General features: G+C 52.2%; 2 protein-coding genes across 4 annotated transcripts; one reads left to right on the top strand and one right to left on the bottom strand.

Annotated features, from left to right (window-relative positions):
* The first annotated feature begins 2 nt into the window (after positions 1-2).
* On the top strand, positions 3-3,781 carry Micos13 (mitochondrial contact site and cristae organizing system subunit 13). Its single transcript, XM_052193668.1, has 4 exons — positions 3-154; positions 596-773; positions 928-982; positions 2,157-3,781. The coding sequence occupies exons 1-4, from the start codon at positions 126-128 to the stop codon at positions 2,252-2,254; spliced, it is 360 nt and encodes a 119-aa protein (XP_052049628.1). The 5' UTR covers positions 3-125; the 3' UTR covers positions 2,255-3,781.
* On the bottom strand, positions 3,710-22,142 carry LOC127693002 (scaffold attachment factor B1). 3 transcript variants are annotated; one of them, XM_052193662.1, is made up of 21 exons: positions 21,800-22,142; positions 18,456-18,540; positions 15,716-15,780; positions 15,423-15,635; positions 13,757-13,819; positions 11,636-11,663; positions 10,184-10,766; positions 9,723-9,772; positions 8,950-9,044; positions 8,414-8,563; positions 8,252-8,337; positions 8,009-8,148; positions 7,845-7,933; positions 6,597-6,703; positions 5,569-5,859; positions 5,233-5,370; positions 5,103-5,145; positions 4,562-4,677; positions 4,320-4,426; positions 4,141-4,207; positions 3,710-4,028 (listed from the first exon to the last, which is right to left on the bottom strand). In XM_052193662.1, exons 1-21 carry the CDS (start codon positions 21,986-21,988, stop codon positions 3,899-3,901), a joined length of 2,835 nt encoding a protein of 944 aa, XP_052049622.1. In that variant the 5' UTR covers positions 21,989-22,142; the 3' UTR covers positions 3,710-3,898. The 3 variants fall into 3 exon arrangements, with proteins under 3 accessions (XP_052049622.1, XP_052049623.1, XP_052049624.1); XM_052193663.1 differs by having other exon boundaries at positions 4,320-4,420; positions 21,800-22,141; XM_052193664.1 differs by lacking the exons at positions 15,423-15,635; positions 15,716-15,780; positions 21,800-22,142 and having other exon boundaries at positions 18,456-18,530.
* Between the last annotated feature and the right edge of the window lie 39 nt (positions 22,143-22,181).

The following is a 22,181-nucleotide window of genomic DNA, read 5'->3' as shown; positions in this document are numbered from 1 at the left end:
GCTCCCGGAGTCCATTGCGGCTGACAGTGACAACTACATTTCCCAGGAGTCTCAGCAGCGACCCCGACCGGAAGCGGCGGGCGAATTGTGTGTCCTTGCGCGGCGAGTGAAGCGAGAGACCAACTATGGTGGCTCGAGTGTGGTCGCTGATGAGGTGCGTGGAGAATCGTGGAGCCCCTGAGAAAGTTCCCTGCTGTAGGCATCTGTGCCTCGTTGCTTGGTGTCCTGCGACTGCTCACTTCCGGTTGTGTCTGGACCTTTCCCACGGTCTATGTAGGGAAACTGGCTTCACCAGTCCTTACCACCTACTGCTTCAATGTACTCTTCTGTGCAATTGAGATGCCTAAGAAACCCTGCCCTTCTCTGTAGGTTACTTGAGTAACTTGCGGGCAAGCTCCACCAGACACCCTGGAAGGTTTTGTGACAGGGATCATAAGTGTCCTCTTGCCTTTGCAGGGTTTCGAATGACCGACCCACCCTGTCTTCCTTTAAGACTCGGTTTACTACTAAAAGTCGTGTCACAGAGGCAAATGATCAACTGTCTGATCCCTGGAGACCCTGCTCCCACAGCGTCTCCTTTCCTGTATCCCCTAAGGTTCCTCATCAAGGGAAGTGTGGCTGGAGGAGCAGTCTACCTTGTTTATGACCAGGAGCTGCTGGGGCCTAGTGACAAGAGCGAAGCTGCCCTGCGGAAGGCCGAGGAGGTTGTGCCACCAGCAATGTACCAGTTCAGCCAATATGTGTGCCAGCAGACGGGTCTGGAGATGCCACAGGTACCTTGGCTGGGAGTGGGTGGCCTACAGGTTGCTTCTGGGTGTCCTAGGGGCCTCCTTCACCCCTGCTTGGTGGAGTTTTGTGTTTCTGGGTTTGGGAGACAAGGCTGTGATCTGTCCCTCCGTGCCAGCCCCTGTGTTCCTTTCTTCCCAGCTCCCAACCCCTCCAAAGATTAATTTTCCGAACTTCCGTGACTCCTGGAACTCAGGTAGGCCCCGGTGCCCCACTTGGCGATGCTGGGCACCCCAGCCCTGTTTACCACATTGTTCCTTTCCACTCCTCCATGTTTGCCTGTTTGTGTGCTTTATGTCACCTATGGTACTAAGTAGAAAGGACTGGATGTGATGGCCCATGCATGTGACTTTAGCCTTTGGGAGGCTGAGGCAGGAAGGTTGTGGGTTCAAGGCCAGCTTGATCTCTAGCCAGGACTACACAGAAACCCTTTCTCAAAAACAGGAAAAACAACAAAATATCAAAAAAGCCCAAGGGGTTTGGGTTGTAGATCAGTGGTAAAGTTCTTTGCTAGCATGCATACAGCTCTGGGTCCTATACCCCAACACCCCATAAATCAGAGATTTATGTGTTTGTAGATCTGCTATCCCAGCACTAAGAAAGTGCAGGCAAGAGGATGAAGGATTTCTCTTTTGTTTTCAAAGGCTTATTTATTTTATTTTTATGAGTACATTGTAGCTGTCTTTAGACACACCGGAAAAGGGTATCAGATCCTACTATAGATGGTTATGAGCCACGATGTAGTTGCTGGGAATTGAACTGAGGACCTTTGGAAGAGCAGTCAGTGCTCTTAACTGCTGAGCCATCTCTCCAGCTCGAACATTTTTTTTTTGTTGTTGTTGTTGTTTTTTGTTTGTTTGTTTTCAAGATAAGGTTTCTCTGTGTAGTCCTGAATGTCCTGGAACTCACTCTGTAGACCAGGCTGGCCTCAAAGTCAGAAATCCGCCTGCCTCTGCCTCCCAAGCGCTGGGATTAAATGTGTGCGCCACCACTGTCGGGCAGGATGAAGGATTTCAAGGTTATCTTTGACTACATAAGGAATTCCAGATCATATGGGATATATGAGACCTTGTCTCCAAAGAAAAACTGGACAGTGTTGCATGTGTCTATAATCTCAGCACTGGGAAGAGCTGAGGCAGAAGGACTGAGAGTTTGAGGATAACCTTGGACCTATATTAATGAGATGAAATGTGCTTTTAAAACACTGCATAGGGAAGGAGGGGTTACAGTTCCGACCCACAGTGGACTGTGCCCATCAGGAAGCGCTGGCCCCACTCCTGCTCCGTTGACTGCTTTTGCTCTCCCTGAGGGTTGGCTGAGTGGCTCTGGCAAGGTAGGGTCCTCATGGCACCTGTGCGCTGTCTCTGCAGGCATCATCTCAGTCATGGCAGCCTTGTCCGTGGCCCCCTCCAAGGCCCAAGAATTCTCCAAGGAGGGCTGGGAGTACCTCAAACAACACAGCAAGTAATGGATGCTACCTGCCCCAACATTATGGGGATCAAGACAAGGATGCCACAGACATCCCAGTGGGGACCTCACTCTGAGGGCAGCTTCTAACATTGCTGGCCCAATAAAGGACTTGGGAATGGTCCCCAGCTGGTGTTCTGGTGGGAGGATATAGAGCCTTGGCTTTATGGGAGGAGTCCTGGCCAACAGGAATCTCCATGTTCCAGATGTAATGTTTGGAGCCCAGAAAGGTTTTAGGGTGTTTGTTTTGTTTTCTTTTAAAAATTTTGTGTGTCTCGCTGTGATAAAAAAAAAATTATGACCAAAAGCAGCTTGGATAGGAAAGGGTTTATTTCAGCTTGTTACTCTCAGGTCTTTCTCCATCACTAAGGGAAGTTAGGGCAGGAACCTAGGGGCAGGACTGAAGCAGAGGCCATGGAAAATTAGTTTATAGACTTGTTCTCCATGGTCTGCTCAGCCTACTTTCTAATAGCACCCAGGACCATCTACCCATAGTCATCAGTCAAGAAAATGCCCCACATCCCAATCCGATGGAGGCGTTTCCTTAATTTAGCACTATGTGTGTGTGTGTGTGTGCGCGCGCGCGCGCGCGCTTCTACATACACAATGGCGATGTGCATTGTGAGCTCGTCATGGGTGCTAGGATCTGAACTCCTAGCCATGGAATCATCCCTCCAACCTGTAGAATGGAGCAAGGACTGTGGTGGTGGGGGAGCCTAAACTTGGGGGGTGCCCTTAATAGGGGCTTCATTTGCAGTGGACTAGTTCTTTTTGAAGACCCCATTGCCCAAACTAGTCACAGCCACTCAGGACTCCCAGGCTTGCTTGATAAAGGTTCCTTTTCCCAGAGACCCTGCCCCAGCACTCCTCCCATGCTGTACCAGCTGTCTGAGGCCTGAAAGTCTCCTCCCTCCCATTAGTACCACAGAAGGCTGTGGCTGGCAGCCATGCCCAGAAGGGGGAGGGCTCCAGGCGGAGCCTCTGCCACATGGAGTTCTGCAGCTTATGTGCCAATATCCAACAGGTTATAAGCTACCTTAGGAAGCCCGTTACTCAGACCATATTCCCAGAGGCTGGGTGGCTGGCTGGGCACAGGACTGTCAGGTTTACCCTGGTCTGCGGAGGCATCTAGAATTGAGCTTACGGGATCACACTGGTCCAGAAAAGCTGGTGACACCTCTTAAACCCTAAAGCCAGGGGCTACCTCTGCCTGTGGTCCAGTCTTATGTAGACCCCCGTACTTGTCTGTGGCCTCCTCTAGCACCGTTCTCAGCAATTCCGACCTCAATACCAGTACTGCAGGGATGCTATGTCAGACACAGTAAGGAGCAGAGCTGGCCCCAAGCCTGAGCTCACTCCGACTGAGGCAGCTAAGTCATACAAAATTGAATGGGCACCACTTGGCTGCTTGTAGAGTATCACTTTCCTCACAGAAATGAGAGGCTAAGGTCGAAGGTTTGAAGTAAAGGGCACATGAACAGAAAATCTTTATTACAAAAAAAAAAAAAGGAACAAAAATGAAAACAAACTCACATCGTAACAAGCTACAATATGGCAGCAGATTAAAAAAAATTTTTCTTTTGTACAATGGTGGGAGAAGAAGTCCTGACAGGACTTGGAGGTCATGGTCGGGTGGCTTAGGTGCTCAATAGCGGCGGGTGAAGCGGGCATCACTGGGTCTGCTGCCCCGGCTCTGTCCCCCGAAGCCTGCCTGCATCCCTCCACGTGGGATCACGTGGCCACGAGAAGCTCCTCCAGGAGCAAAGCTGCCTCGCCTAAGGAGAAGCAGAGGACTGTCAGGTCCTAAGTTCAAAACTTAGTCAATGGTCCCCAATCAAGCACTGAAGAGCAACACTGCTCCTGCTTGGTTGGCAGTGTGGCACTCACCCTGACATGCCACCACGGTTCATCATGTGACCAGGCCCTGAGTGGCCAGACATGTTCCGCTCACCACCTGCAGGATGAGACAAGTGGGCATTTGGCAGGCAGAGTCCACAGGCCCCGCTGGCTTCAGCCAGCTCCAGCCTCATCTTCAGTGGGCAGCCCGGCTCCTACCCAGTCCTTACCTTGCCACCTCTTGTGGTCACGCTCCATCATGCCTCCATCAGCTGTGCCCTGCCATGCACGGTCATCTTCAAGTCTCCGGCCATGCTCCCCCCAGTCACGCCTGCCCCTTGGAAAGAGATACCTCTGACCTGTGCTGCCAGGGCACCGCCTCTCCAGACAGTGCAGCTAGGGGGCTCAGGTCCCACCAGGCAGGCTGACAGGTACCCCGCCACCACCACCAGGTCTTAGTAGGGACACAAACCTGGGAGGAGGGGGCAGCCCGCGGCCTTCACTCAGTCTCTTGTTTGAGCCATAGCCCCAGCCATCTCGAGAGTCCCGGCCATGGCGTTCAGGTCCTCCATGGCGCTCAGGGTAATGCTAGACCAGAAAATGAGGGGAGGTCAGTACCATCCCTGATCCCTAGGTGAGAGAACACCTGGTTTCACAGGTACCAACCTAGGTGGCTACTGTCACAGTGCCCTCCCTCACGAAGGGTCAAGTTTCCAAGGCTCCATACAAGAGCCCCAGCCAGTGCACAGCACCCTTGCTTCAGGAAAAGAATGACCACACTAACACCTCCACCCCACACACATAAACTCCCATGGCCTCACTCTGTAGCCCAGGCTATCCTTAGGTCGCCCTCTGTAAGGAGCAGGGCAGCACACGGGACTGCAACCTCCCTACTACACAGGGTGTGTGGGCAGGCGGTGACACTACACTGCCACCGTACACAGGCTTAAGAGCAGCGCTGTGCTCCGTTGGCAGTCGACCCCTCCGTAGCTGCAGCAGCACCCTGTGCTCACCTGGCCTTCTCTCTCTCCCATCATCGACCGTGAACCTTCTCTCCTAAAAAAAGGTAGTTTTAGTGAGACCCAGATGGGGAGGGTTTGCATGCACACAGCCCTCCCTCCCAACATGGCCATGGGCCCACACCTGTCCACAGCATGGTTGGGATAGCGGCCTCTGTCTCTGTGGTCGAAGTCGTGAAAGCGGTCCTGGCGGCTGAAGTCTGAGTGGTAACGGTCATCCAGTGCGGGCCGCTTAGCTTCTGGCCAATAGGTATCATCTCGCCTGTGATTGGGTAGGAGGCAGAGGTGTGACGGCAGTGCTCATGAGGCACACTGAAGCTTGAACAAAGCCAGCATGGCTCTAAGCCCTGACTAAACACTCCCACCATGCCACCGTGCCATTGTAGTGCTGAGTCTCTGGTTTACAGCAAGGCTGCTCCTACCCTGAGCTGGATTTGGTAGCCTGTATCTGCCTGCTCACCGGCCATCCACTTCATAAGGCCTGCGCACGGCAGGCCGGCGCTCCTGTTCATAGCGCAGTTCCTGCTGCCGCCGGAGCTCCTCCCGCTCCCTGTGAATGCGCTCTTGCTCGCGCCTCCGCTCTTGCTCCACGTGCATGCGCTCCCGCTCCAGCCGCTCGCGCTCCATGCGTTCCCGCTCCAGCCGATGGCGGTGGAACGCCAGGCGTTCTCGAGCAATCTCCAGCCGCTCTCGCTCCTCCCGTTCCCACTGGGCCTGCAGCCTCTGCTCCCGCTCACTGCGCTCCCGCTCCCTGTGTGAAGAGGCCCAGATGAGGACAAGTGAGGCAGAAGTCTCCCTGGAGGAGCTGGGGGCATGCTAGAGACATTAAGGACTGAATCTCACACCAGTTAAAAACCAGAGGCAGCCAGGCAGTGGTGGAGCACGCCTGTAATACCAGCACTCTGGGAGGCAGAGGCAGGTGGATTTCTGAGTTCGAGGCCAGCCTGGTCTACAGGGTGAGTTCCAGTATAGCCAGGGCTACACAGAGAAACCCTGTCTCCAAAAAACCAAAACCAAACCAAAACAACAAAAACCAGAGGCAACACTTCACAGAAGGTGGGTCCCCAGCAGGAAGGACAGTTGCTGCCCCTTGCCTGCCCCCTTCTTCCTTCTGTAACTAGGATTGGTGCAACACATCTGCCATCGACCTGGCAGCCAAACATCAAGTGGCTTCCTCAGCCACTTCCCCAGCACACTGGGAACAATGGGGTTGGAGAGTATTTGCCCTGGTGTCCACTTTCAACACACACACTCCTTGGAACAAAAGTAATATTAGGAATTGCCTTTTGTCAGACACATAGCACCAGTGCTGTGCCCAGCTAGGCAAACTACCCTTCCCCTGATCCTTCCTGGGTGAGTAAGGTCCCTTCTGGACATCTGTATTGTCCTTTGCCCGTGCTGCTAACTTTCCATGGTCTCTGAGGAGGGTGGCAACCATGTCAGCAGAGCCCTGCACGTGCCTCATCTCAGCAACACAGGTACACTCACCTCCGTGACTCTGAGTCTCTAGACTTTCGAGACTCTTTAACCTTGTCAAAGGACACAACAGACCGCTTCTCCCGGCTGGCTGACTTTCGGTCCTGACTTTTGGAGGCCTGGATCAGTAAACAGAAAGAAGATTAAAGCAGGAGGGACAGAGGAGCCTGGCACAGGGACACTGGCTAGATGAGGTACTTACAGGAGAAACCAACCACACTTGTGATGGGCTCAAGTGAAGTTGACTAAAATCAGTCTTCCTCTCCTTGAGACAGGGTCTTACCATTTAACCCCGAGTGAACCATGTGGTCCTTCTGCCTCTGCCTCTTACAGGCAAGCCTCAGGTGGGCTAATTCCAAACATTTCCTCTATAAGCCTTTCCATCTACACTGAAACTTCCGGGATGTCTCACTGCCTAGCCTTCATTGGCCTGCAGTGTGTGGCAATCCTCCTGTCTGAATTTCTCCATGGTTGGGACAACCCTGCATCTATGCACTGTTTCCTCAGGTAGATGTCTACTGCTGAGACCAGCCCACCTCTGCCTGGAGCCCACCCTTTATGTTCTCACTTTCTAGTGTCTCTATCTCCAAGAGGTAAAAGGTAGCCTTGTTAAGAAGCCAGCACACGGGGGATGGAGAGATGGCTCAGCGATTAAGAAAGCAGTGACTGTTCTTTCAGAGGTCCTGTGTTCAATTCCCAGCAGCTGTATGGTGGCTCCTAACCATCTGTATCAGGATGTGATGCCTTCTTCTGGTGTCTGAAGACAGCTACAGTGTACTCACATACAATAAACAAACAAAGAAATCCAACACACATGGCCGGAAATCTCTTCATCACTTAGTAGTGTGTCACGCTTTGAGAACCTCACAGGCACTACAGACATATGCCAACCCTAGCCTGCTTGCTCTCCTGCCTCCTGTGGCTCCAGGGAACCTGACAACCTGTAATGCCTGCAGTCCTCTAGGGGGCCTTGGCATGTGGGGATGTCTTGGGAACCCCAGAAACAGCTACTAAAATGGTCAGACCTAAGAATTCAGAACCCACCCAGGTCTGCAGCAGCAGAGGGCTGGGATTCCAACAGTGGGCTGGCTTCAGAGGCGGGGAGAGAGGTGGCTAAGAGGCGCTGACAAAGACAGCAGCAAGCAGGCCGCTCTAGAAGCCACACCACCTCTCTCCACTGTAAAATGCAACAAGCTCCCCTCCAAGGGCACTGGCCAGGACTCCCTGCTGCACACCGCATGCCATAAGTCTGACACTCACTCTCTCTTTGGACCCGGATGTCTTCACACTGATGACAGGCACGCCTTTGGACTTGTCCATCACCACAGTGCGCTCAGTGCCGCGGCTTCCTGTAAGCAGAGGGAGAAGTGAGTTCAGACAGCCATGTGAGTGGCGCCTGACAGGAGGAGGCTGCCGTGGCCTACCTGACTTGGTCGTCCGCGAGCGCTCTGGCGGCCCAGGCTTCTGGTCTTCTGCATCCTTGCTCTTCTCTGGGCTCCCATCATCTGTCTTCTTGGCATCATCTTTTCTATCAACTTTCTCCTCTTTCTTAAGGTTTGCAGATCTAGGATCAAGTGACCCACAAGCCTCAGAGAAAGCCAAGGCTACGCAGGGCATGGATGGAGGAGAGCCACCAAACAGTACACGACAGTGGTCTGCAAGAGTACCTGTCACTGGTGGTGCTGGCCTTCTCCTTCTTGCTGTCCCCATCTCGCCTGTCAGGTACTCTTTTGCCAGCGGGCTCACTTTTGGCCTGGGGGAGAGTCAAAAGCTAGTGCCATCACACACTGGCACCTCCAGCAGCCCCACTGCAGCATGAGACCACCTACCTTTTCCACTGAGATCATCTTGCCATGCAGCTCAGTTTTGTGCAAATGGCTAATGCATTTTGTTGCCTCTTCAGCTGTGGACATAGTGACAAAGCCATAGCAGCGAGCTCCAGGACTCCGGGCATTCGTCACAACCTTAGCACCCACCACCTGAAGAAACAAGAGCAGCTCAGACACAGACACAGGTGCAGACCCACTGGAGGGGCTGCCTTGTTCTGGGTTCTCCAGGGGGCTTGGAGTGGGCAAGGCAAGGCTCCTCTAACAAGGTTTAAACTGCTTGTGGGAGCAAAGTCACACCATGGAACTCAATCATGACACAGTCACACAGCTACCAACAGGTGAATGCAGATGACAGTAGCACAAATTAGTGATGTAACAGGTGGCAGCAGTGAGCCCTCTGTAGCCACCAGTGGTCACAACCAGCACAATTACCGGACACTGGAACCCTGGCCCTGACAGAAGCTCCAACCTGTGCTCAGGACACAGATTTGTGCAGTGAGATTCTCCCTGCTCACTCCTGGGCAGTGGCTGCTCACCTTCCCGTATCTGCTAAAAAGGTTCTTCAGATCCGTGGCTCTGGTTGTAGATGAAAGGCCACTAACCCAGAAATTCCTACCACAGCTGCTGCGACCTGTGCAAAGGGAAGTTCCAATCAGAACCTTAAGGGCCACAGAATGGCCATGCCCAGGATGCTGAGGCCATGCCAGGATCCAAGGGCCTGGGCAGGCCAAGGAAACCCTTCCATTGCAGTGTTGGCCTGGCCACAGAGGACAGGGACATGTATGTAACACTGAAAATGGATCTCAGGACATCCCAGCAGCTATGCAGTATGAAGGGCTGAGCTGACCCCAGTCCAAGAGGGCTTCGGCCCATGAAGCAGCAGGAAGGGGCTTTGTATTCTTGTCGCCACCTTCTCAAAGCCCACGTTCATGTTGTGCCTCCTCCCAAGACCCTGCATGGTCAGAACTGCAGGCCTGGGTCCATTACTTCCTAGCCTGCAAACTTTTTATGAGACAGGGCATTGCTTAGGAAGCTCAGACCCGCCTGGAACTTGCTACCATCCCCCTGCCTCTGGTTCCCAAGACCTGGGAGGAAGAGCCTGCTCAGCAAGTAACTTGCTTTAGTACCTGCCAAAATGAACCATACTCAGAGAGCATGCCAGCTCTTACGACCGAAGATTGTGAACACTCAGGGCCCACGGAGTTAAAGAGCTGCTGCGGTTGTGCATTTGTGTGTAGGGGAAACACCGACCATGATGAACCTGAGGCCCACCATACTCCAGGAGACTAGTGTCACCTCAAGGACCTACCCTTCTCCTCTCGGGAAAGCCTTTTTGTATCCGAGTCATCCTCCACAGAACTAGAGACAAAAGACAGTGTCACTCAAGGGGGCTGCAACAATAAGAAACAAACCCAGAACTCTAAGGACCCGCCAAAGCTGCATACCTACCCGGCATTTAACTCTCAAAGAGGACAGCCTGACAAACATGTTTTGGATATCTAACCTAACATTAAGATTTCATACCCACAGGAGTTAATTAAGTTTCTGCCGGGCTAGAAATAATTAAGAAGAGTTAAAAAGCAAACAACTGTGGTAGGTTGAGGGGGTGGGGGTAGGGAGATTATAGAACCAGTGTAAAATAAATAAGAAACTGCCTGAAGGAGCTAGCTTGGGCAGTGTGGCTGCCGACTGCAGGCTCTAACAGCTCATGTGTGTCCTAGTGACAATGAAAGGAGATAGCGTCTGGTCTAGGACTGAGAATCAACAAACCTCATTTTCTGATCAGCGCCCTCACTGGCTGAGGACTCTTTAGGAGCCGCAGGGACGTCATTACAAGCGTCAAAATCAAACTTCTTCACGTCGTCTTTGCTATCTTGGGGCTCAGGGCTCAGGGCTGCCGTGGGCGCTCGCACTAGCTCCTGGCTGGTGGCCTCCGGGAGCTGGGCAGCCGTGCTACTCTGTTCAACTGGCTCCTCCTGCCCTACAGGCTCGCGGTCCATCCCAGTGCCTCCGCCAGGCGCATCTGCCGGCTCCCTTTTCACTACTGCTAACGGGGCGTCTGCCTCGCTCCACTGACACCGAGTGCTTGGAGACTCAGACTTGCTGCTGCTGGCCAAAGCTAAATCTCCCTCCTCCTCCTGCTCCTCTTCCTGATCTTCTTCTTCCTCCTCCTCTTCCTCTTCCTCTTCCCGGTGGCCGCAGCTCTCAAATAGGTCCTCTTCCTCCGCCAGCTTCCTGTCTGGCCCCACGCTACTCGTGGCCTGGGCAAAGGGCTGCTCCAGCTCCGAACCTTCTTCTTTTACTGGCTCAGATTTACAAGTTTCCCCCAAAATGTCGAGTATTTTCTCATTTTCTACGGATTTAACAGGAATAGAATGGCACAAGGTTTAATCACCAGGGAAATAAAGCAATCACAACTGCGGCTCGGGCGCTGCGGCCCTGCTCACACCGACAGAACTGCTGGCTACACAGAGATTGGAAAACCCGCTACACAGCGCCTGCACCCTACCTGCGCCCACGGCCATGGCGCCCCCAGCCTGAACTAAGGACAGAGGCAAGCATCCCGGAGACTTCACCCCACAACCTTCTGAGTCTTGAGTCTTCGTTCTGTGCACTGTGACAATGTATGAATCAACTCTTCTCAATTCAGCTTGAGTCCAAGTGCGTAACTGAGTGCCTGGCCTTCATGCATCACTAATTGCCTGATGCTTTGCCTTCCTTACAGAGCAGTTAACGTGCGGAGCGCCGGGTCTTCTGGCATGTGAAGTTGGGCAGCCCAGAGGGACAGTGTTTGTTTGCGATTCTCTCAGAAGTGCACTCCTCTTCGGGGGATCCAGTCATGTCAAGTTCATGTGGCATTCCCTATGCTACCTGCACTGCCTGTACCAACACCACATGGTGACATGCTACCGGTATCACAAGATCTGCTGGCGGCACAGAGCTCTGATCACTGGAGCACACAGGAACCTTGCGGGTATTTTCACACCACGCTTCTGTTTAAAGGCAGGAGACTGAAGTCTTCGCCATGTGGGCAGGATGCCGCACGGCTGCTGGCCACATACACAGATCTTGTGATACAGCTGGGTTTCCAATCTCTATGTCCTGGTGTGCTCTGGACTGTGAAGCTCTAGAGCAGTGCATGCTAGAGTGCGGCCACTGGTTAGCAGAGCCTCCCCACTCACTGTGGGCGGAACCCACTGCTGAGCCCTGCATTGACAGTACCTGGCTCCAAAGATGCCTCTTCCATCTCCTGCAACAGAAAGCACAAGTAAGATGCTGCCCCAAGCCTCAGCCCCACTTCATGACCAACTTCCATGTGAACTAAAGGAGGCCGGTCACCAACTAGGATTTCAGGAGCCCCCCCTGGACCCAGAGGAGCCCCCTGGAGCAAGGCAAGCTGCCCCAACGGCCCCAGCCTTTCTCAGCCCCACGCCTGCTGCTGACCCTGCTGTAGGGCACCCAGCAGTCCTGTCCCCGCATCGTGGTTCCCTCTGGATGGAACTTGAATCAGGAGCATGGCTCTCATGCATCTCCATGTACGTCTAACTGCCTGGCACAAACCCCTTGATTCTTTCTTCACCTGCAAAAGCCAAGTAGAATGGGCAATCCCAGTTCTACCCCAGCACCCCATCTCCCTCAGAGATGACTCACCTTCTCCCAGGAACCCTGTCTTTCCAGCTGGGCTCAGCCTTGCCTAACAGTATCTTTTTTAGGAGCAGTGTGGGCCACATGCCAGGCCTGGCTCCACACTGCACAGCAGACTTCCCACGCCCTTTAGGCTGCATGCAGAGTATGGGCTTCTCAGACTCTGTCCACTGCCCTCTGAGAACCACATACCCAAGGTACAAAGAAACACTTGCACTCTGAATGCCTGTCCAGGACATGAACCCCTGTTCTCTAGGCATGAATACAGGTGTCACTGTTAGTGTCCTTCAATGGCCCAAAGTGACACAGGATGGTCAAGACAGGGTGTGTGTGAGGCAGGGTAAGTGGGGTGCCTTGGATGCTTTTAAGTAGGGAGGCTGCCTTTGGAGGCTGGGACTCCTTCAACTCTATTCCCTGATGCTCAGGTCCCCATTGGAGACTCCAAGTCCAAACTGAATGCCTTGGAGGCTGAGGGCTTGGTGACTCCCCCACATGACTAGCCTGCTCTACAAACTAAACTCTAGAACTGGATAAAGGAGCTGTGTGGCAGAGTGGAACTTGAGGGGACGTGCTGCAGTGTTTGATTTTAAAAAACGAACCTGTGACAAAAAGGTACTAAGACAGACAAAGAGACAGACAGAGAGACAGAGAGACAGAGAGACAGACAGACATAGCTGTTCCTTTCCGATGCACAGGCTCCAAGTGTTGGCACCTCCATGAAACAGACAACGGCTTACCTAGAAGTCCTCTGCTCAAGTGGCCCAGAGGACAGACAGAAAGCTATATACCAATACTCTCTTTCTCATAGAATTTCCTAGAAGGCCCTAGGCCCACACAGACCATCTCCTTAGTGCTCTCCTTGATTTTTCTCCTGTTTTGAGTCAGGGTCTCACTATGTAGCCCTGGCTAGTCTGGAAGCCACTATATAGACCAGGGTGGCTTTGAACTCACAGAGATCTGCTGCCTCTGCCTTCTGAGTGCTAGAATTAAAGGTGTGTGCATCACCACACCGGGCTGGTTCTGATGTTTATTATTTGCACTGACAGTCACCAAGCATAAACCATCACCATTATCTGGGAAACCTGGGCAATATCGTGGAGCTGTCCCACTCCTCCTATCATGTGCCCCTATCCCAATGTCCTTCTCGAACAATCAACTTACAGACCAGGTGACCCCACTCAAAATTCACAAAGCTTGGACCCACAAGTATACATCTCCAGCCAGTGAGGTGGTAAGCAGTGCCCACAGCTTCTGAAAACCAAGCAGGTCTTCAGGCTGACACGTGGCTGCTATTTGGGAAAGCCCCAACATTGACCCTATACCCAACGGCAACTCATAGTATCAAACTAACATCCCACAGCTGTGGAGAATCAAGAAGGAAAAGGCCTACATCTAAAGCAGTGTGCGTTCTGCACTGCTGGGACGGGCCACAGGCCTCACCCTCACTAGGCAGTCAGGGAACTGCACTGGGCTTTGAATCTCTTCTAAGCAGGTCCTCAGGCAACACCCATTCTGCTCACAGCCAGAGCGCATGTGTGCTTCCAGCTCTGCTAAGCGCAGACTAAGAGACAAAGGAGACCGCAGGAGTGTCATACACAGCCTCTACCATGCATTAGCTGGTACAGCTGCCAAGCAACAGACAGTGTCTGAGAACCTAGGGTTACACTGAGGGTACAATTGAGACATGTGACAATTTACCTGCAGGATGGTGAAGTCAGATGATGATGTATCTACATTGTTAATGGCTTCCTTGTCATCTATCTGTGGAAAGGGAGAGCAGTTTAAGTGTAATAGGTGAGGGGACAGTCCCCAACTTACTGTGGGTTAGAGTGCTGCCCCAGTGTGGTGAGGTGGAAGACATCACTTGATAAGATTCTCCAGGTGCCCAGAATAGTAGGCTTGTGGCCAATTTTCCAGAAATTGCTTCTAGAACTGGGCTACAGAATGGAGCCTGTTGCCTTCTATCTGCCTCAGTCTGGGTACTGTAAAGCCAGGCCTGGTATTCCTGGACACCAAATACCCAGCCTCCTACACTGCGGGAGAGGGATGACCAGTAGCTTCAGCCACAGAAGTAGGAAGCCCCAACAAAGATAGCACTCTTTACCCAGTCAGGATGGCCCAATGTTATATAGTACATTTACTTAAGACCAATCCCCAATTCTTTCTTCTGAAGAGGCAACAAACAGTCTCCCATCATGAAAGTCACACACAGAAAAAAGCATCCCAGCTGCACGAACATCCAGCCTGCCTCTGCTCCCCCATGAAACTGCCTTCATTGCTATAGATGCTGGGTTTGCTCTGTGACTGTGTAGTAGTCGCACTTGCTGTGAGATGCATGGCTACCACTCTAGGTCAGGTAACTTGCTTGGCTGAGAGGTGGCTGGTCTTAGTTGTAACACTGACCTCTGGCCCTGAAGAACAGTAGCAAGGGGGAACGACACAATATGCTTTTAAACTTCAATCAGACACAGGCACATTAAAGGGCCATGACAGCAACCATTTACCTGTCAAACCTGGAGTTTTGGTGACCAAAGCTTAGAAGGGATTGCCAGCCAGCTAAAGATCACCGAGCACTGGCACTTGATACCCTTCACTGTGATGCTCCCTACCCTTCCATTCTCTTCACTTTGCAATTAGCACCCTGCCTAAAAGCCAATCAGCATTTTCCTAAAACCCAGCCTCCATGTTACTTCCCAACAAGGAGTCCACCACTTGGGCTGTACCTTTTAAAAGCAGATTATAACACCTTGTCTGTATCCTAACAGTGTAAGATCAAACCCTTCCCTCAAAGCCAGTGTGCTGCCCACAGGCACAGGCTCTCAGTCAGTTCTCAAGGCAGGATATAAAATGCTCACTAAAGGAGATCTGAGGTTTTGTGGAATACCAGAGGCGTCTGGTCACCAAACTCTAGGTTTGATAGGCCAAAAAGATGCTCCTAGGTCCTCAGTGCCCACTCTCCTCTCTCCAGGCAGACATCAGCCCTGTACCCATAAAATCCTTCAGCACAGATTGCTCCGAGGCCTGGGAGCTTAAACTTGTACCCTGCAGCAAGTGCCTGGACTCTCACCCACCAGAGCCACATGTGTTACCTAGGGATGTAACACAGTACTCAGAAGGCCAGTCTAAACCATTATAACCATTGCTATGGTCTTACACATGTCTTGCAAGGAGAGGCTACATTGATGCTGAACAGCTAGAGGCAGCAGCCAGCTGAGCAGAGTGGTTGTTGCAGTTGGCTGTATTCGCACACCATAGCTCAGACTCCCCTAAGGGACAATATCAGCAGCAGCTGTCCCCGTTACTCTGCTCTGCCATGAACTTTGCACCAGGCCACCCGGTATTCCACCCAGCACCAGCTGCTTACCACATGCTCCTGCTCATGCAGCTGTTCCGGGAGCCCCTTCAAGTCACCTTCTACCAGTTCAGTGCTGTCTGCTAGGCCCTCAGGGAGTGTGGCCTCTTCCTCCTCCTCCACACAGTCTGCCACGCTGCCATTGTCAATGTCAGCCTCATCCAGCACACTGATGTCCATCATATCCATGTCTTGCAGGTTCTCCAGGCTGGTCTCCACATCCTCCTGCAACACAGCGCACAGTGTCATAGCACACTGCCATCATGGCTCTCCCTCTCCTCAGCCACTAAAAAGATGATGCATACCTGCCCATCCCCAGAATTCTCTTCGAGCCCGTTGTCCTCCACACCCTCGTCTTCTGGTTTCCTTCCTGAAGAGACAGCATGTGGGCATGAGGCCAACAGTCTGTGTCGTGCAAGCAGGTGCCTGTAGGTCCCCAGCTCTGCAGCTCACTGCACAGACCTGGCCTCTCATCCTAGCCAGGTCTCAACATACTGTGTTTGGGATGCTTAGAGTCGACTTGACAGAATGCAGAATCACCTGGGAGATGGGCCACAGGCAAGCAAAAGACGCACACATTGGGCCAGCAAGAGGACTCAGCAGGGAAAAGGCACATGTTGCCAAAACTAACCTGAATTCAATCTCTAGAACTCATATGGCAGAAGGAGACCTAGCTTCAGTAAGTACGCTTCTGACCACACATGCAAACACACCAAAAAATAGTAAAGTACATGTACTGGGGATTGAAAAGTTGGCTCAGTGGTTAAGAGCATGGGCTTCTCCTCTTTGAACACAGGTTCAATTCCCAGGATGCAACAGAAGAGTTCACTATGCCTGTCTCTTGTTCTGTGGTGTTGAGCACAGGTTCCACACTTGAGGGTGGGTGGGCACAAAACATATATATGTTTTTGTTTGTTTGTTTATTTTTCGATACAGGGTTTCTCTGTGTAGCTCTGGCTGTCCTGGAACTCACTCTGTAGACCAGGCTGCCCTGGAACTCAGAAATCCGCCTGCCTCTGCCTCCCAAGTGCTGGGATTACAGGCGTGTGCCACCACCGCCCAGCTACAAAATATATTTTGAAACACTGTTATTCTACATCAAAGTCCACTGTTATTCTACATCAAAGTCCACGTGACTTGAGGTATAGGAAAACATGTAACAAGCCATCACATGGGCAGGCTACCCTCCAGTCTCCGCTCCTCAGGAAAGCAATGACCTGTCTTCAAGCAGTATCCAAAGTCTCTCTGTGCTAGGGATGTTCTACCCCTGGATAGACAACTACAGTGTACCCCTGGATTCAGATTCGGAGGCTGTGTCTGAAACACTGGTCTCCCCACAGAACTGAAGTTAAGGCTGTATGTCTGCCAGTTACGTACCTTAAGCTTGCAGTGATCCTCCCACTCTGCTTCCCAAGTGCTTGTCATGGGAATGAGCCAGCGAACCTAGTGGGAACCTCCTCTCACTGCACAGGAACAACAGACCCTAGGATCTTGTGTACCTGTACTTCCACTCCATCCTGTAATGAATATACTCACTCACTAGCTCTGACAGTCTGGCCAAGTGGCACTTTGTTATTGGAGCTCTTCCCTCCAAGAGTGAGCACCATTTCTGTCCTTCTCGCTATGGAGCTATGGAATGGTCTTAGCTATGATACTTGGTCCTATCTCCATTACAGTAAGTTCTGTGGGGCTGCTGAATTCCTTAACTTCTTTATTGAGTTTTGTTTGTTTGTATGTATGTATGTACATACGTACATATGTGTGGAAACCAGAGTGTCCAACTCTCTCTATAAAGGCCAACTGGCCTACACAGTGTGTTCCAGGCCAGCCAAGACTATGTAACATGCATTTCAAATAAATAAAACTAAGCCAGGCAGTGGTAGTGCATGCTTATAATCCCAGCACTCTGGGAGGCAGAGGCAGATAGTTTTCTGAGTTCGAGGCCAGCCTGGTCTACAAAGTAAGTAAGGACAGCCAAGGCTACACAGAGAAACCCTGTCTCGGAAAACAAAAAAACAAAAACAAACAAACAAAAAAGATTCTGCAAAGCCTACCATGGAGAAGCACTGAGATAACTGAGACAACCATTGAGTTTTATTCATGAAGCAGGGTAACACTTCTTGCCAAAAATCTTGTTCAAAACCCAACAACAGGGTACCTGAGAACTCAGTGCTACTTATAGAACAACCTGTGTGTCAAAGAACTCAGGTAGGAAGCAAAGAATAGATCCTTGTCCTCTGCTGGGCTACAACCACACAAATGTAATACACTTTCAAACTGCAAAGCAGCCCTAAGAGTTTGTGAGATTCGAGAATGAGCAAAGCCAACAGCTCCAGGAGATGGTCAGCACCCTGTATTCTTGTGGGTAACAAGGAGGTGTGATCTTTCTAAAATGTTCTGTTTCCCCCCCCTTCACACCCTCACACAATATACAGAATTAAACCACATACATTAAAACATCTACATCACTCACTGACAAGACTGGGGCCTTCCTAGTTCAGAACATAGCTCCTATCAATCACAGTGCAATCCCTGACAGCACAGCCACAGCAGCCAGCACATACACACAACACAGCCCACAAACCCAGCTATAGCAGCTTGGGCCAACTGTAGACCACCCACACCCTCACAACTGATCACAAACCACCATCAAAGGCAGGCAAAGGTGAGAAAGAATTCAGTACACAAGTGGCCAGAGTTCACAGGCCGGAGTCAGAAGCCAGCAGACCAGGACTTCAGGGTCACCCCGGACCACACCACTGGTGAGAGCCAGTCTGTGCAGCAGCAGGACCCAGGTTAGTACCTACTTTGAAGTACCAAAGTCTCTCTTTAGAGAATTTGCAAAAAAATATATATTCATTTGTCAGATGTGACAGTAGGCACCTGCCATCCTACCTAGCTGGGAGGCTGAGGCAGAAAGAACTGAAAGACCGCATCCAAATCCATCCCCACTATATGCTCTGATCCTATGTGACAGAGGGGACAGCAGGCTCTGCATGCACAGGGAACCTATGACATTGACACAGTGGCTTAGGGACTCCTTACCTTTGCCCGGCCTCTTAGGCATCTTCTTGTTGCCCTCTGAGGTGATTTCGATTTCCTCGGGATTCCCACCTTCATCTTCAATGGCCTGAGGTAAGCAGAAGAAAGGCCAACCAATAAAAACCATGGTAGCAAGGCAGCCTCACAGCTTGAGGCAGACAGGAAGCACACCAAAGCCTGCAGTTTGAGTAGCCGGTTCAACACAGGAGTGCCCAGCTCCAAGCCAATCACAACTGGCACCTGATATAGTGCCCAGGCTGGTTCTCAAGGCATTGAAACTCAGCTGCTGCTACCTGCCACCTTAACCCTACAAGCAGCCGTCCTGCTGCACGTGGAGGGGACTGGCACAGCAGGGCCCTGGCACTATCACCTAATGAATTCTCTAGGATAGTGCAGCTCTGCATCGTTGCTCTCATTCTCCTTTCCCTAGTCCTGACAAAGACTTTCTCCCAGAGTGTGAGACTAGGCTGGCAGCAGCAAGGTCCTGGGGTCATAGCCACATGTAGCTAAGCCCAGCTTTCTATAGCGACCCTAGGAATTTGAACCTCAGGTCCCCATGTCTGGACTGTAAGGACTCGGTCTCAGTGAGCACTCTTAGCCCTTAATGACAACAGCCAGCACTCTGCAGACTATCCTGAGGACTCGAGTTGTGGAGGCGGCAACTGCTCAGAGTTCTGGACTCCTCCACCTCTTGTGTCCCTGAGGGGAAGACTCCAGCTTCTTTGGCTTAACCCAGTGACTAAGGAGAAGAGGAACAGAGGACAGGACTTGGAGTGGAAGGACCCCGTAGAGGTCCCATTTCACACTCAAGAATGTCATTTGTTCAGCAGTGGCCAACTGGGCAAGGGCCCCTCTCTCACAGCTCTGTCAGCAGTGCCCCCAAGGAGTGAAATAAGACACCTTCCAGCAGCATGCCTCTCACCCTGGGGATGTTTGGAAGCTGACTGTCCCCAAAGAGAAGGCAACAGCAGTGCCCTCATAACTCTAAGCTCAAGCAACTCTTGTAGATCCCCAGTGACTTCCTGTGGTGCTCCATTAGGGATCCAGAGACAAGCCCACAAGCAGCCCGTCCTCTCTCGCCTCTGGAGTTAGGCAGCTTTCAAACATCTCTAGGGGCACGGGTGAGCTATAGAAAGTTATCTCATTTTATCCCTTGGGGGGTGCAAGTGACAGAGCTGTCCCTCCCAGGCCACCTCAGCAAACCCCCTCCAACAGCTGCTCCTCCACACCACCTCCCTCTTAAAAAAAAAAAAAAGCATAAGATGGCCACCAGCTGGGTGACAAGCAGGCAGAGGGACAGTACTGCAGACTTGCCCTCTGATCTGACAAACACAGAAGGGTATGTATGAGTGGAGACAAGCGCAGACCTGGGTCTCTGCAACCCCCAAGAGGACAATGACAACAGTGCCCAGAAGCCAACTCTCAGCTTCCAGTCTCGAGAAAGCCTGGTTCTGCCAAAGCTGCTCAGTGCCTCACTAGCCGGCTGAGCATCACCCTGGCCGCCCCCCTCACACCCTATATGTTCTGTAGGTGACACCAGTGTGGGGAACTTCTTGCTCATTCCAATAGTGTCCATAAAAAACAAACAAACAGAAAAAAAGAGTGGGCTGACATTCAGAAGGTAGTGTGCCTGCCCTGGCCTCTACCTTCTGCACTTCATCTCGAGCACGTATGTTATGTGCCCAAATAAACACTGTACATGTTCACAGAATAGAGGCCAGCAGACAACCTCAGCTATCTTTTAGGTACCATCCACCTTGTATTACAACTTGGCTAGACTAGTCAGTCAGTGAGTCTCAGGGGTCCTCCTGCCTCTGGGAGCACTGGGATTGCAGCTGGCAGCCCCCTCTCCCTGCGCCTTTATTGTGGTGTTGGGCACAGAACTCAGGCCTTCATATTGCTGCCTCCTGCTTGTCCCTTTATCTTCTCTGAACAGCAACTGGTGACTAATTTTGGATGGATCTAGGAGGGTGAAATCTCCAGTTCCTGTGTCCAAGGGGAGATGGGGCAGATGACAACATCCGAAAGCTAGAGGGGACAGCTTCCCAGGTGTAACACACACCAGAGTACCCTTTCTAAGGTGCAGCGTCCATCTACAAAAGCCAAAGGTGGCCCTGAGGAGGCTGAGCCCGTTCCCCGGAGCCAGGCTGCAAGTCAAGCCTTGCCCACCCTACCCTAAAGGAGAGCTTTTACTGCCCAGATCTGAGTAAAGGTCTTCCTGACAGAATCTAGGCCACCGAGGGAGTAACAGAAATGAGCCTCTCTACCCACCCCTGGGGCTCGCTCAGGCTGAGGCTGGAACTAAATCCTCTGACTCCCTCCTGAGTGTGTGTGTGTGTGTGTGTGTGTGTGTCAGCGGTGGATAGCTCCAAGGGCCTCTGTAACGCCGGGCAAGCACGCTATCACTGCTCTATGTGGCCAACCCTCTTTTTATAGAGACAAAACAAAAATCTATTTTTTATAGAAAGACTCTCAAGCATCCCAAGATGGCCTCAAGCTTAGGATCCTTCTGCCTCCAACACTCCCAGCCTTAGGGAATTATTTGGGGTAACACTGAGGGTTTGGGGTGTGCAAGGCGAGCATACCACCAAATGAGTAGCCCTTGGAGCCTACCTTATACTGTGAAACAGGCTTGCTGAGATACCCTGGTTGGCCTCACGACTCCCCGTCCCTGCCCTTTAGTTAAGTCTGGTCTCGGGCACCCTCCAGCTAACCCTGAACTCTTCAGGTTGGTTTTGAACTCCTCTATAGCCCAGGTTGGCCTTGAACTCACATCTGACTTACCTTTATCGAGAGAAAAAAAGTTCTTTCCTTCCATCTCGTATCTTCCCCCAGCTTAGTATTCTAGCAAACAATTAGGAACAATTTATTTCTCGGTTGTTTTCTTCTCCCTGGGCTATCCACATCCTCCGGCTGTCTGTGAACTCTCAGAGTTCCTTCGGTTTCACCCCCACCCCCACAGGTCACTGTGTCTTCCCGTGGGGGAAAAAAAAAGGAAGAAAGAAAGAAAAAAACCCCAAAAGCCACCTGTTCTGCCTCGGGGGCCGAAAAGGGACTTGGGATCGAATCCCGCCACAAGCTGACCCTGCTGGATGACCTTGGCCAAGTCTCCTCCATCCCCCTTCGGGGTTGGGACTAAGCAGTCCAGGGAACGCGGTGTCATCGATCCCCTGAACCCGCTCGCGGTGTTATTTCCCTCTGGTCGCAACGCTGTGGCGTCGGGATTCGAACACTCACACCCGGCGCCCGCGGAGCCCGAGTGTGAGCGCGCGGCACGAAGGCCACGGGCCGCTCCGGACCCGGCGGTGGGTGTCGCCATGGCGACGTGGGGTCCCCACGAACCTCACCTTCTTCAGCCGCTCCATCAGCACGCTCTTGTTGCCGCTCGAGTCGAGGTTTCGCTTCCGCAGCTCCGCCCGCAGGTCGATCACCCGCAGGTCGCTGAGCCGCCGCGTCCCGGTCTCTGACGCCGTGGAGCTCACGGCCGCCGTGCCCGCCGCACCCGCGTCTCCTAAACCCGACAGAGTCTCCGCCATTCCAGGGACCCTGGTTCCGTCGCCCGCTTGACACAGAACCGGGTCAGTGGGTTTGCGCGGGTATGTTTTTTGGATTTGTTATTATTTTTTTTGAATCTCGGCCCTCTTACCACAAAATGGCGCCGCCTGAGAGGGAACCGCTTCAGCCTCCCTTGAAGCGCACCTCGACACTGCGCAGGCGCCGCCGGCGCGA

The sequence above is a fragment of the Apodemus sylvaticus genome, chromosome 9 (assembly GCF_947179515.1).
Source record: "Apodemus sylvaticus chromosome 9, mApoSyl1.1, whole genome shotgun sequence".
Classification (NCBI taxonomy): domain Eukaryota; kingdom Metazoa; phylum Chordata; class Mammalia; order Rodentia; family Muridae; genus Apodemus; species Apodemus sylvaticus.
The sequence above is the reverse complement of the archived record's forward strand: the minus strand, read 5'-3'. Positions and strand labels throughout refer to the sequence as shown.

What these genes read in the sequence shown, in the direction of transcription:
- Micos13 (XM_052193668.1), top strand. Translation starts at nt 126, where the DNA reads ATGGTGGCTCGAGTGTGGTCGCTGATGAG. An exon ending in CGGGTCTGGAGATGCCACAG is followed by an intron (nt 774 to 927) that starts GTACCTTGGCTG and finishes CTTTCTTCCCAG; the next exon opens with CTCCCAACCCCTCCAAAGAT. An exon ending in CCGTGACTCCTGGAACTCAG is followed by an intron (nt 983 to 2,156) that starts GTAGGCCCCGGT and finishes CTGTCTCTGCAG; the next exon opens with GCATCATCTCAGTCATGGCA.
- LOC127693002 (XM_052193662.1), bottom strand. Translation starts at nt 21,988, where the DNA reads ATGGCGGAGACTCTGTCGGGTTTAGGAGACGCGGGTGCGGCGGGCACG. An exon ending in AGAATTCTGGGGATGGGCAG is followed by an intron (nt 15,636 to 15,715) that starts GTATGCATCATC and finishes GCTGTGTTGCAG; the next exon opens with GAGGATGTGGAGACCAGCCT. An exon ending in CCTTATGAAGTGGATGGCCG is followed by an intron (nt 5,371 to 5,568) that starts GTGAGCAGGCAG and finishes ACCCAATCACAG; the next exon opens with GCGAGATGATACCTATTGGC.